Here is a 14,650-nt window from a genome sequence, read left to right as displayed (position 1 = left end):
TGTTAGGGTGGGCCAAAGAGGATTGACTGAAGTAGAGGTTCAGTTCTGGGGGTTTGAGTGATCCCAACGGTATCGTAGTATTGCAGCCCAAGAGATGGAGGGCGCTACACGCAATGTTGGGGTGTCCATCAAGTTGACGGGGTGAATTTTATTTTCTAGGGTTTGAATGCTTTTTGTTTTTTATTTGGTTAACTAAAATTTAGCTGACTGTAGCCCGTACGGAAGGGGGAAACCACATCTTGTGGAATTTCAATGGAAAAAATTATTCAATATGTTGAAGATATACCACTAATGATAATATGGATTGTTTGAACTAAAAAAAAGAAAAAATACAAACGAGGTAGTCAAACGAGGTTGTTTTTGTTTGAGATTTAAATATTTCGGCGCCGAATGTACGGATATTCCGAATGGACCAATCAGTGGCCAAGATTCTCAATCCTCGGAATCCATGTATTCACGGTGTGAGCGCACCTTTATTGTCACACCCTGGTGACGTTTGATAATGTTTTGCAGCTGATAAAACACCTCTCCCAGGTGTTTGTCTTCCACCGAAATGTGTGTTTAAAGGTGCTTCGAGGTTGGAGGAACATTAGATAGAATTTTTAGGTTAAAGTATCAGTGCAATGGCCACAGAGGAACGTCGTGTGGCCCTAATCACCGGTATCACTGGTCAAGTGAGTACGCCACATTTTCCATTTGTTTATTCTGTCAATTACATGAATTTTTATATCTTGATAATTCCAGGATGGTTCGTACCTCGCGGAATTCCTCTTGGAAAAAGGCTACGAAGTTCATGGTATCATTCGACGAGCGAGTTCGTTCAATACGGGAAGAATTCAACATTTATATGCAGACCCCAAAAGTCATCGTCATGGACGAATGAAATTACATTGGGGTGACATGACAGACTCCAGTGGATTAGTTAAAGTCATATCAGCAGTGCAGCCTACGGAAATTTATAATCTTGCAGCTCAAAGTCACGTAATGGTAATGATAAACAGTTCTAATAATTCGCATTGTCGATGGGGATGTTTAATCCTCATGACCTGTGAACTATTCTAAAGATTCATCACTCGTCATGACAATTAATCAATTATTTTATTACTCAGGTGAGTTTCGAGCTGAGTGAGTATACAGGCGAAGTAGACGCTATTGGAACGGTGCGCCTCCTGGATGCTATAAGAACCTGTGGTTTGGAGAAAAAAGTCAAATTTTATCAAGCATCGACTTCGGAATTATATGGAGGAAAGGATACGACGATTCCCCAGAATGAACAAACACCATTCTATCCTCGTTCACCATACGGTAGTTAAACTGTTAAACAAATCATGTTCGATTATCACAATATCGGTGAAAGTTTAATGACGTCAATTAATGAACTTTACAGCTTGTGCTAAACTTTATAGCTACTGGATCGTCATAAATTATCGTGAAGCGTATGGATTGTACGCCTGTAATGGCATTTTGTTTAATCACGAGAGCCCGAGGCGTGGTGAAAATTTTGTTACGAGAAAGATCACGAGAGGTGTGGCAAAAATTCATGTTGGAGCACTGGATGTTCTTGAATTAGGGAATTTGGACGCTATGAGAGATTGGGGCCATGCCCGGGACTACGTTAAGGTCAGTACAATGAAAATATTGTTCGCCATCAATTTTACGCATTATGTTTAATAAGTACTTAAATAATGCAGATTTTGAAAGAGTGATTCCAATTAATACTACGGAATGAGTTCAATGTGGGTAAATCTGTAAATAGATATAATACACTCTACCCAATTAAAATCTAATTTTCAATTTTCGTATTACTCGACAGCCCTAATTCTTGGGAACTCTCATGTTATGTAACCCACTGCTAACTTTGACATCTGTTACGTCAAAGTAATTTCCAAAACAATAGAACGAGATTATATAAGTGGACCTCAGAATCTTTATCTAAAATGGCTCTCAGATCATTATCCATCATTCTAGCGCTCGATTGTCCGATTTTCATTGATTCTTGACAGGTGGATTTTTCCCAATTCACTATATCTCAAATTTCCCAATAGTGAGAATAGGCCCTAGGCAGAATGGAAAATAAATTAGAGAACAGCTGACGAGTGGACTGTTAGTCAATACAGTAGAATCCCGTTATACGGAGTAATGAATTCAGTAAAGAATTTACGGTGACAGCGAGCGCGTGGTGGGGGTAGTTGCATACAGTCGGATTCTCCGAATTTGCTTCCCCTTGAGCCCCATGCACGCGAGTATAACGGGAGTCTACTGTATTGATGGTAAATCATCAGTAATTATTTTTCCAGGCCATGTGGATGATGCTTCAGCAGGAGACGCCAGAGGATTATGTTATTGCCACTGGAGAGAGCCACAGTGTCCGGGAATTTGTGGAAATTGCTTTTCGTTACGTGGGCTTTAATATTATATGGACGGGTGAGGGTGTCAACGAGATTGGGAGTGATAGAGACACCGGGAGATTGTTAGTTCGAGTAAACCCGAAATATTTCCGTCCAACGGAAGTTGTAAGTTTCGTGGCTTTTCTGATCGTTTATGATACTCCTATTTTCGAAACAGGATGAGTGAATGTCGCTTTATATCCATCGACTCTTGAAAATCTCGAAATCCATTCATTAATTTGTTTGTTTTGATTAAAGAGAATCAGAATGGAGATTGACTTCCTTTTTCATCACTTCATTATCGGTGATGATTGTCATCTATTTTGTCTTTTTATTCATTTCAGTTCATGCTGCTGGGTGACGCAACAAAAGCAAAAACAAAATTTGGGTGGGAGCCTTCCGTCAGTTTTGAGGTGAATATTACAAAACACAATTTGTTTGATCTACAATTATTTTAGGTTTGAAGATTATGCAGTGAATACTGTCCAATTAATTCGTTGAATGTGCATCAGAAAATTAAATGTCACAAAGAAATAGAAAACTTGATCTTAAATATTTATTGCTTTTCAGGAATTAGTGAAAGACATGTTAGTATCCGACATAGAACTGATGAAGAAAGACTCAACGGCCTAATGAGCTGTCTGTATTTTTTCAAAATTTTCAAAAAGCCATTCCGACACCATTGATTTACATTTAAGTCATAAAACGTTGCATTTTGTAACTTTATATATTGTCATAACTAAGATATTTTAGTTTACACAAAGAGTGGGATTTTAAAGCACAAGTTGTCCTGTGAAGAATGCGAAACGAAAATAAAAATAATGAACAGAGATATTGATTGATATACCGGACTTTTTATTGAGTATAACTGTTGACTCATTCCCTAAGGGATTACGAGAAAGTAGAACATACGTAACTCTACGCGCTGGGTCCTTTCGAGCGTGTGCTATGTAACTTTGACCCCACTTACGTGTTCCTCATTCTTTTGTTATTCAACGGCCTTGATCTGACACCTCGGGGCCTCGAATGTTAAGAAAAACACTTAAAACTGCCTTCCCAGACGTAACGAAATACATAAATCCATGATGCACATATTCGAATTCATGACCAGAAGTCAAGCCGACAGTTTATTACTGTTTACCAGAGGCGGCTTATTGTGCAAACAGGATAAAGCATTTTTCTTTTGCTATGTACTAAACACTTAACAAGTCTGTGGTTTGCACCGAGACGCCATCGTTAAATTTTGACACCAGTGAAGTTATGACTGTAGTAATTGTCAAAGCGTTATTTTCACTTTCGACGGAATGAATTGAAAAAGAGCAGAAGGCATATTTGTATCTCTATGGAGCAACTGAACAACGAGCTATTGAATATTTCTCTAATGAGAAATGAAGACAATTTGTTTAGCAATTTAGATAATTTATTAAATATAGAATAATCAGGCGTATGCCAACATTATTTTATTTTATGAACTGATAAGTGTATATTTTTTTGTGAAGGAATAGAAGACGTGAGTCCAATAAATATTCAAACATCTGATCCACAATTAGGTCAGCCGGAAAATTATGAATTATATTCTTAATTTAAATATATAATAATAAGTTCATCATTTTGGAGTAGTCAAGTGTTTGAGCATGGCGGCAGTTGCAGATGGATTATCCCGCGGTACCTGCGGACGACCAACATTACCCATCAATTTCATAATCTCGGAATAATGATAATTACCATGTGCCCAGCTCTGTTGATCCAGTACATTTTGAAATTCTTGTATTCCTTAAGGTAGCCCTCTATGACCTTGCCAATGACCAGTGGTTTTCTCAGGGCTGTTCTCCATCCCTCGGTATTTTCGAGCATTCGTTCCACCCATTCAACGGTTCCCAGGGTTGCAACAATCAAATCCAATTGCCCGCTGAAGACGAACACCTCTAGATTCGTCTCATTTCTCAATTGTTGAACTAATTGACAATTAAGACAAACAAGTCGTTATTGAGATATTCAAGGAATGTAATATAAATACAAAAAGGAATATACTGTATTGCTATTTATGAAAAAGTGACGAGGGTGGCAGAAGCAGGTAAGATTAGTCTGGACATTGACAGTGATGTGAATACCAATGTTAATAACAGGCTTCATGAAATCTCCAGCGAGAGTCTGGAAGACTTGAGAGCTCTGCTGTCCCCAAGAATTATTGAGTCCTAAAGCCTCTCGGACCTCATTATTCATCAATCGATTGAGAATTTCATCCCGATCCACCCTTGGATGGATGCCAGGGAAAAATCTGGAATTGGGAGCTAGGGCGAGTCGCTTCTCAAGAATATTGTAAAAATCAATTCCCCCGGTGACAAGCATGATTACACCTTCTGTTTCACTCCAGAGATTAGTAGCGTCCCTCCAACGTCCCTCGTCCACTGCTTTCTGGGTCTCCGTAGCTGCTTTCTCAATGGCTCTGACACCACCTCTGTCAATCATTCCCTAAGAAAGTATTGATTATTCGGTATTCCAATTTAGTACGAATGAAGTGTCAACGTAGAATTACGGTTGAGAGTAGAAATGGTGCCCACGAGAAGACCGAGTCCATCGGTGAAATCCAGGAGTCACCGAGAGCAACACCTTTCAAGTTACTGCTGATCGATCCGTTCTTTTGCGCCTGGGGAAATGAAAATTTTTTATTATTTGTTGTGAATGACTGTTGTGGGACTGGTGATACGAGATACAACTATTTTTCTATCTTTTCACTCGTGAATTATAGAACTAATGATAGCAAAAATAAAAGAATATCTATTTTTTTCAGTATTCAAAGATTTTTTTTTTACTGAACGACATTTGCGAAGAAATTGCAATTGTGGAGACATTATTCTCGAATAGTCCGTGGGAAATTCTTATAATTAATTTTTCCAGCGTTCTCTCTAAGAAGTCATTCATTCACACGAATTTTATCTTACCTTGGCAATTCCCTAAATTATTGTTTGTTTTTCCTTCCACGTGTTGCCAAGGGTTCAATTACCGGATGGCACGTGTGAAAAAATTTCATGGAAAAAACTGGCGAATTCGCTAGACAATTGTCTGGAATTTCTATTGAACTTTCTATTCGTTTTCGAGTGCTTCACTTGAACAATTAAATACCATAATCCCTTGCGTTATCTATAGAATTTCTTTTCTTATAATTTTCTACATTTTTTCTCGGGATATTCTCGATGAAAATAAAATGGAAATGAAATAAAGAAGAACCAGAAAATTTCAGCCGAGGAATCTGCCCATAAAATATCAGCTCTTTCTCCGGAATATTTCCAAATTAATGCGTCGATACAATCAGCCAAAAACTTTAGAAAGTTGACTAGAAATCCAATAAACCTCTAATGAAATTGGTCAGGTTTTTCGATCGTTTTCCGTGCGTGGCGGCTCAACTCTGGGTCATTTCTCGAATTCCAATGGAATTCCCTCTCAAAATTAATGGATATTATTGTAAAGCCTGGATCTTCGATGATATCAGTAAAAGAGAAGAATTCGCAGTCAAAACAATTCTTATCTCTACTATCTCCCCTAGATTCAGATATCAACGTTTGATTATTTCCTGACGATTGACAGGACCGAGGAATTGATTTCTTCTATCACATTTTTCTACAGATGTCTTTATCATTTTTAATTGTCTTTCCCTTGAATTTAGAAATATTTATCAAAATGCATGATCAGAAATATTTCGATTTTTTCGACAGTAATAAATAAAGCAGCTATTTTGAAAGAAAAAAAATCAAAACCGATGAGCCATTGAGGAGATATCGAGAAATCTATTTTCCGCGTGGTATTTCTCGTTCATAAGACTCTAAATAATTTCCAAAAAAATGATAAAATCAAAAAAATGATCGATTACAAATTTTCGATTGGGAAGAAAGAAATGAATGAAAATCATACATTATACCAGAGAAATCCCAACTCAGCAGCCATCTTGCCACCATAAGACTCAGCAACAACATAAGTAGGAACTTTGCGAAAGCCTGGGAATTTATCGAGGAACGCCTGCATGCACTTGAGAAGATCATCGGCGATTTGTCTGTTGGTAGTTACAAATGCCGAGCTAGTCTCAGCATAACTGAATCCAGATCCTACAGGATTGTCAATGAACATAACATTGTAATCATTGACCCAAGTGTAATTACGTTTATTTCCCTCGATATCGATGGGTCCGAGCTCCTCAAAATTCCCATACCCAGTCGATGATGCACCTGGGCCCCCCTGCAACCAAATTACCAGGGGCCTTTCGTAAACATTCACTTTTTCTCCCGATGGCGGTGTTACGTAGTACAACCACCAGAACATGTGCGCACCAGGTCGCACCTTGACGAATCCCCAGTCCTGCTCGCCTGGACCAAAGCCCTTTCTCCCTTCTGCAATTCCTATTCCAAAAATACCAATTGAGTAATCTAATCTATTTTCACTTTCACTTCGAATTACTCTTTGAATTATTTTGAATGGTCCACAACCGATTAATCATTCTGTGTCAAAACGACTGGTAAGATTAGCCTCATTCATTATTTTTCGATTATACGTTTATATATTGACGTAATTTAGTTAATAATAATAATAATGACCCTTCGGAAGGGAAATAACGATGCTTGAAACTCAAGAACTATTTTTCAATCAATTTCCATACGTGAGAAGTCGTTTACTTTGTCTGAGTATTCAAGTTTCAAGCCCATAGTACAATGATTGCGAAAATGATTGATGATTGTGATAATTGAGACAGCTGTTCTGAATTCTCAATCTGCGGAAAATATGTGGACGATTGGCTCACGAACAATGAGGAAGTTAATCTGTAAATTTTTTATTCCAATAATCCTTTAGCTTCTGATTTTGAGATAGTGTGAAACGGAGAATTTGACTAATACTCCGATTTTTTTATGAGGGGATTTTTTTTTACGCCAGTTTCTAGCCGATATCTCGAAATTGAAAGGCGATGATATTTTGATAAATGCTTTTTGCAAAAAAATCGTTAAGTTCCTTCAAATCCGAGTCTATCTCAATGACTTGTGATAATTTTCTACAACAAATTGCTTTACGGTTTATGCGAGAATTCTCCGGAATTTATAAACAATACGAAAATGGCTGATAATTTGGTGCAAAAAAAAGAGTGAAAAAAATACACATAAAATGGGAAAATCCGAGTAAAAGTTCTCTTTATTCTAGAAATTGTTTACCATTGAGAAGGAGGTACGTTACTACGGCCCAAATGGGAGTCATGGTTGTTGGGTATCCACTAAAAGTGATGTTTCACTTGCATTTATCCCCAAGTAACAAAAACAGTCGTAATCTCTCCGATTAGAATCAGAGATTATTATTTCCCAATTAATCAGCGCGCGGTAAAATCTAGACGTGATTAGATTAACTTCAGCACTCAAATAGGTTTCGATAACTATTTCCCTTTGTAGTACCTAAACACCAACGGAATATCATAATTCCGAATTCCCGAAAATTCATAAAACTTCAGAAAAAAACGTTCATGAAAAATCAATCAATCCTCATTAAATGAATATGAAATAAAAAAATGGTATATTTTTCGGTTCAATCCGACTAACAATTTGTCGGAAAATTAAAGCAAACATTAATTTTGGTAAAAGGGTCTTAAACATCCATTCATTCTTTTAAATTAACCAACTGATAAAATAAAAAGATAAAATAATTGAATTTCACTCTCAGCGTGATCTCTTGCCGCGTGAGATCGAAATAATAAAAAATTGATGAGTGGAGTAAGGAACAAAAAAAAGATGCTGTTGTATAACAAGAAGGCCGGCACTTGTGAGATGTGAAATCGATGGGGGGACGGAACAAATGTTTCAAGAAAAAATGAAAAGGCAAGAAATCGGAGACAGGACAGAGTGCAGGATAGAGCGATGAAGCGGGAATTTTCGTATTTGTGAAATCGACAATTCCGCAATAAAATGAGCAATAGGATAAATTTCACATCCCTGTCTCTGGACGAAGGTCAAGTTTGCGTTAGTGGAATTCCAAAAGGCCATTGAGCCCCGGTTTCTTAGCGACAAGCCTTGTACCCAACAACGGCGAAGAAAGTGTCCGAGAAAGGTATATACATATATACTTCACAGCATAATTCATTTCTCCGGCTTTATCTCAATGAAGAAGGAACATGAAATTGGGGGAAAACAACATGAGTATTATCTTTCCCTGGAATGCCATTACACTGTACTTTTTTACGATTCAACCCGAGAAAATTTTTCAATGGAATCATTATCACCTGTAGTACATTGTATACCATGCATCTAAAAGTAGACATAGTGTTATAAATATAGTAATTTATCACTCTCCTGTAGATTGAAACTAATCATCCATTTCAATGTTTTCCGAGATCTTCAACAACCAAACTGCGAGACATTTCGTAACATGACGTGCCCATATTAATGATTCCAATGATAATATCCCTGGCATGCAAATTTAATGATTCCACAGGATGGAAGAAAGTAATGAACCACCAATAACCATTTCCTGCAATAAAAAAACGTATGAATTCGCGAGAGTCAATTTTACCCGTGAAATTCGAATAAAATAACTTTCGAGGAAATCAAAATATTACGCGCAACATGGCGATTGCGATATTGCATTCTTGCGACCCCCATAATAGATCAAAAATAATACGGGTATTCGATTTAAAGGATTTATTCAGAGGTGAGAGTTATAGTATCCCAAAAAACTATCCAAATTTCGCTTTTATTTATCCAGTGTTGAATTTCCATTTCGCGAGAGCGATTTTGTATCAATTTCAATTGACCCAAAATTATCGATTTTTTTATTGCTCTGACAAATTGTCATATTTTTATTATTTCATGACTCCTTAAGTTTCACGAGCGCGCAATAATTTTTCTTTATTTTTTCGAAAGATTTATGAATTTTTGAACAATCCCGACAGTGAAAAGGGAAATAAAATGTTATTGTAATTTTTCCAGTCTGCGAGGGTATCGTTATCGTTTACGATGCCAATATGCATGAGATAAAATATCGATTGAGAAGGAGAAACATGAAGCCCCAAAAAATATAAGACGACATTGCGGGTAATTACCTCAAGCGAGTGAAAGCCGTGAGTTTGAGTGGTTTCAGGTGAACAGCTTCGTGGAACTTCCCACCGCAACAATTGAAGATGATAAAGAAAGCCGAATTATCCCTTGTAAACATTTAGCAAAACGAATAATAGTCACCACAGCCTCCAACCCCTAGACCATTGACCGTGGTCTCTCCAACCGCCTCCATATTTCCAATGTCACAATCAAGGCCGGCCTCATTAATTCCCAAGTTAAATAAGTGATTGAACTCGAAATGAGAGGATAGTACAAGAAATTCGCTGTTACGCCGAATTAACCGAGACACCCATCAAATTGGAATTATACGAAATAAGTATCGATCAATCGTCTATGCAAATCCATATTCTATTAAAAAATCTCCATTTAATCTCCAGCTAGGAGTGAAAACCGACGATCCCAGGCAACAACACCGCTATCTCCTAATTAATTGAAAATATTTCATATCCTGAAACACCGAATTCTCTCGATCCAAGGAATTCTACTTTTGGCAGATGAGAATTTAGAATAGCCCACTACTTTCACCTATTGCTCAATCATTATGAGCATCTTTTTATTTTAGCAAATTCTTTGAAGTTGAACCTTCGGTGAGCAGACGCCCTTGAGATATCCTAGTGAAGATTCATCCTCTGGTAATCTGATCCGCCGATGCTCCATCATCGATGAATTACGTAATGACCCAGTTGTTCACCGTAACCCGCACCTAAAAAATGAACAATATTACTTCCAGTACGGAAATCGTCATAATACCTGTAATCTCCAGTTGCAGTGTCCTGTGCCCGCAGAAAATTACCCATAACGTTTCCCTTTTTTAATAAAAAATAGTCTTAATTGCTCCTCAGAGTGCACTGACGACTTTCACCTGTATGACAAGGACTTTTACATTAGAGTCAACAATTGGAGATGCTCGCTGGATGAAGCTGACGGAACTACTTCGTCAATTTTTTTTTTCTTTTCACCCCAGTCTAGACGGAAATTTGAGATATAAAATGAGGAAGCTACGGAATTATCCATCGAGTCGATGAAAAGATCATTTGTTTAATAGCGTTAACGTCACGTTGCACTGTACTCCATTATTTAGCATTGTTGTCCTTCCCGGTGGGGACTTCACGCTTTCCGTTTCGTTTGTTCATGTACATGCAACAAAACGGCACAAAGTGTATTCTCCTTTTGAGTGGTTATCCCCCTACCACAGCTCCTTCGAATGCTTAAAAATGAGAGGTGTGTATTCATAATCTAGCCCGCGGGTGTCCCCCTGGAATTACAGTGGGATACAGGTGTGGGCCTTTTCCTAGTCATCAGCGTTTAATACATGCCCAAACCTACTCGACGTTTTCGTTTCCCACCTATATAAGCGTTCGTACTACCGGCCAATTTTACCAGAAGAGGATTCACACAATTCACGAGTGGACGCACCTACTTGTCAGCGTACCATTATAATTAGTTTAATTATTCACCATCACCTGAGTACAAATAGTCATCGATTATTCAGACTCGGAGGATCAGCAAGATGCGGTGGAATTATATGGTTAGTGTTGCACCTGGTGATGTGATTTATCAATATTTTTCATGATTAATCTGAATCCCGTGGATAGCATGAGCGTGCTTCAAGTCGTGAAAGTGACTTTTGTGTTTTTATTGATGCCTTCATTACTCTTTAATTCTCCACTCAAATGCAAAGCTCAGTGTTTTAGTTTATAAAATGCTAATGAAAATTCTTGCCTCGGTGGAATAATGAGTGGTGTTTTCAGGTGGTGCTGCTGTGCCTCCTGGTCCTTGTGTGTGGAGTGCTCGCAGAGCCTATTCGGAAGAGAGAGTGAGTACAATTTGTACGGAGGAAGTATGCTAATTGCTCTTGAGTGGATGACGAGGATCAATTGAGATGAGTGAGATGGATTGAGGAATTTTAATAGTGTATGATTGATGATGATTTTTGCTTTTGTTTAGGGCACCGTTGGGCATCGTACCACCGCCCCTGCCGGCTTTTGGTGGATTAAGTGGTACTCCAACGCAATCGTATAGTCCTCCGGCTCAGAGTTATGGGCCTCCAGCTACTTCGTATGGGGTTCCAGCCGCAATTCCTGCTCCCTCGTACGGCCCCCCAGCTCCGGTCCCTGCTCCTTCGTATGGTCCGCCAGCCTCAGCTCCGGCTCCTTCATACGGTCCCCCAGTTGCGGCCCCTGCTCCTTCATACGGCCCACCAGCTCCGGCTCCTTCATATGGAGCACCGGCTCCTTCATACGGCCCTCCAGCTCCGGCTCCTTCGTATGGACCACCGGCTCCTTCATATGGCCCTCCAGCTCCCTCATATGGACCACCAGCTCCTTCATACGGCCCTCCAGCACCCTCATATGGCCCTCCAGCTCCTTCATACGGGCCTCCCGCACCGCCCTCCGGCTCCTGGCAAAAAAAGCTCACGTGGAAGGAAGAGTGGAAGCAAGTGTGGAAGAATGACAAGAAGCTCCAGTGGAAACAATCCTGGAAAAAAGTGCAAGTTCCGGCGTGGAAGGAGGTGAAAGCTCCAGCGTGGAAAGAAGTCAAGGAGGAGCAGTGGAAGAAAGTTCAAAAGCCAGTTTGGCAGAAGGTGCAAGTGCCAATTTGGAAGGAAGTGCAGACCCCCGCCTGGAAGCAGGTGTGGAAGCCTGTCTGGCGTGAAGTTCAGGTTCCAGCTTGGAAATCAGTCCAAGTACCTGATTGGAAGAAAATTTGGATTCCAGTATGGGTCGACGATGACAGCCACGGTTCTCCACCATCAGACTCCTACGGGCCCCCAGCAATCGGAGGCTCTGGAGGACATGGCGGTGACGAGGGCTATCACTATGGGCCCCCAGGTGGAGGTGGCGCCGATGGGCACGGAGGTGACGAAGGCTATCACTACGGACCCCCAGCTACACCCCAGAAGAAACTCATCTGGAAGGCAAGCTGGAAAAAAATCTGGAGAACCGAGCAGAAGCAAATCTGGGAGACCAAGAAGAAAATGGAGTGGAAGAGCGACTGGGTAAAGGTGTGGAAAACTCAGAAGAAGCAGGCATGGATAACTGATAAAAAATTAGCCTGGAAGGAGGAGGACGTCAAGGTATGGGTACCAGTGAAAAAGCAAATTTGGATCACGCAAAAGGTGAAAATTTGGAAGGACGAGTGGAAGAGTGTGACCGTGCCTGTCTGGGCAAACGTGCAGGTGGCATCCTGGAAGAAAGTGTGGAAGCCGGTGTGGGAGAAAGTTTGGGTCCCCAGTCAGCCACATCACGACGAGGAGCATCAGGGATATCAGCGATAAGATGTACTCGCTAATAATTCAACAATGTGAATATAATATTTAAGAGAATTTCGATTCTCCAGCTATCCATGACTCTTGTAAATATCTTCCTCTGCAATTATTAATTATATTATATTTTTCATATGAAAATAAATATATTGTAAAACCTTTTTTAAAAATAAAACCAATGTTGCTTGAAATGTTCAATTGATTCTCGGCAGGATATCCCAAGCAATAGGGTACGTGGGGCACATGTTAGAGGGGGAGGAAGAAAGGGGCATTAAGGGGGCATTGAGGGGGCACTGAGGGGGCATTGCGGGGGCACTGAGGGGGTAGAATAATGGTGTACACGAACGTGTAACAAAGATAGAAGGGGTCCCAGAGGTCGCAGAACTAACCCACGGCCTTTGGAGCGATACTTTCTCCACGCAAAATGACTTTCCCACTCGGAAGTATCTTCGTTAAAAGAGGCACATGGTCATCATCTCCCTGAGAGGCTTCATGTTTCATTTACTTTATTTTCTGGTGATTCTACACACGAATTATCCGATGAGAATTTAATTAAACCAGCAGCATATCTGCATACGTGTGGGCACGGTGTGCCAGTGAGGCTCAGGGGCCAGGGCCCCCCGATGATTCCATATGATATAGCTTCCGGGAAAAGGGCCTCAGACGCCAGACAGTGTGTGGAAAAGATCCATTGCCTGGGGACTTCCTCGAGAGTCAGGGAAAGAGTGAAAGTTTCGTCAAGGCTACGAGCCTACTCGATCTTCCTCCTCCAGTTATCTTTTTATTTCTGCAATTTTTTTTTTTATATCTTGATTTTATACTCTCACCGAATCCTGTCTTCCTTTTTTCATACTAATTCTTACATACACTTCCTGAGATGGGGTTTGAATTTAATACGAAAGTGGATCGAGAGCGAGAGTATTATTGAGTTATGTATTAGGCGCAATGGAGTGGCTAAACGTGCTCAGCCTAGCGAGTAAGAATCTCACGTAATAGAGCGTTCTATGAAAATCTTTTGGCATACATCATTGTGAAGATTAGCTCTGAATAAACTGTCTCGAGTGCTTATTATTCCTTTGATCATTACGGATGTTCTTACACAATTGAATATTCCAATGTGCCGCTCGGAGATGACAGCGGCTCGATAAATTATTCTCTAAAGTATTCCGTCGAGAGTTTTTGTTTATATTTTTTTGATTAGAATATTTTTGAAAATCCACGGCTCGGTAATTTTTCAAATAAAAAATATTTGCCAGGTTAAAAAAATTTAATTGATTTTAACAACAACAATTTTAAGGAGTTACACCATAATCCATTGGAATGTGGGCGGTCATCGCAGGAATAATCGAGATGAACGAGTGAAATGAGTATTTTTTGCAGATGAAAGGAATTTCTAAATAATTCATGGACCGTCGTAGGTCACGTGGTATCTCTGCCCGAGTCATAAATTTTAATTTATTCAAAACCATAAATATTGTGACGTGGGAGGCAACATCGCGTGGAATTATGCGAATAAGATTTCGCAATTAATTTTATAGAATTTTCTACTTTATTTCATACAATTGAAATTGACATTGGAAAGTACGTGAACTTGGGGGCATTGAAAACAAGAGCGATTCGCACTAGTGCTCTAGTGATATTCACTTTGGCATAATATGTTGTCATTAATTTAACGCACCAGTGGATTGATGCCTGATATTTTCACTTTTACTTGAGAGTTATGGGAAAAATAATCTTCCCGGGATATATATGAATTACTCAACAATTGTTTTTTTGTCTTCTAGTGTTTAAACTTTAAAGAGAATAATGGAGTTTGAATGGTGATGAGAAGTACTGACAATTGGAAAGAGATTTTTCTGGTGATGTTAATCGTCTCATTATGTTTTTCGCTTCGTTGATTTTTAGTTGTAAATTCA

At 39.4% G+C, this 14,650-nt stretch overlaps 3 protein-coding genes across 3 annotated transcripts; 2 read left to right on the top strand and 1 right to left on the bottom strand.

Annotated features, from left to right (window-relative positions):
• The first annotated feature begins 439 nt into the window (after nt 1-439).
• Nucleotides 440-3,221, top strand: Gmd (GDP-mannose 4,6 dehydratase). Its single transcript, XM_011300963.1, has 7 exons — nt 440-674; nt 745-987; nt 1,110-1,305; nt 1,388-1,620; nt 2,298-2,513; nt 2,732-2,800; nt 2,958-3,221. The coding sequence occupies exons 1-7, from the start codon at nt 624-626 to the stop codon at nt 3,018-3,020; spliced, it is 1,071 nt and encodes a 356-aa protein (XP_011299265.1). The 5' UTR covers nt 440-623; the 3' UTR covers nt 3,021-3,221.
• Nucleotides 3,222-3,320: 99 nt separating this feature from the next.
• On the bottom strand, nt 3,321-7,643 carry LOC105264227 (retinoid-inducible serine carboxypeptidase-like). Its single transcript, XM_011300962.1, has 6 exons — nt 7,580-7,643; nt 6,297-6,778; nt 4,924-5,034; nt 4,499-4,859; nt 4,113-4,342; nt 3,321-4,056 (listed from the first exon to the last, which is right to left on the bottom strand). Exons 1-6 carry the CDS (start codon nt 7,620-7,622, stop codon nt 3,994-3,996), a joined length of 1,290 nt encoding a protein of 429 aa, XP_011299264.1. The 5' UTR covers nt 7,623-7,643; the 3' UTR covers nt 3,321-3,993.
• Nucleotides 7,644-10,711: 3,068 nt separating this feature from the next.
• On the top strand, nt 10,712-12,909 carry LOC105264226 (extensin-1). Its single transcript, XM_011300961.1, has 3 exons — nt 10,712-10,997; nt 11,221-11,285; nt 11,417-12,909. The coding sequence occupies exons 1-3, from the start codon at nt 10,980-10,982 to the stop codon at nt 12,744-12,746; spliced, it is 1,413 nt and encodes a 470-aa protein (XP_011299263.1). The 5' UTR covers nt 10,712-10,979; the 3' UTR covers nt 12,747-12,909.
• Nucleotides 12,910-14,650: the final 1,741 nt, after the last annotated feature.

Source organism: Fopius arisanus, unplaced genomic scaffold, assembly GCF_000806365.1.
Source record: "Fopius arisanus strain USDA-PBARC FA_bdor unplaced genomic scaffold, ASM80636v1 scaffold00020, whole genome shotgun sequence".
In the NCBI taxonomy this organism is placed as follows: Eukaryota; Metazoa; Arthropoda; class Insecta; order Hymenoptera; family Braconidae; genus Fopius; species Fopius arisanus.
Note: the sequence above shows the minus strand (reverse complement) of the source record. Positions and strands in the feature narration are given on the sequence as shown.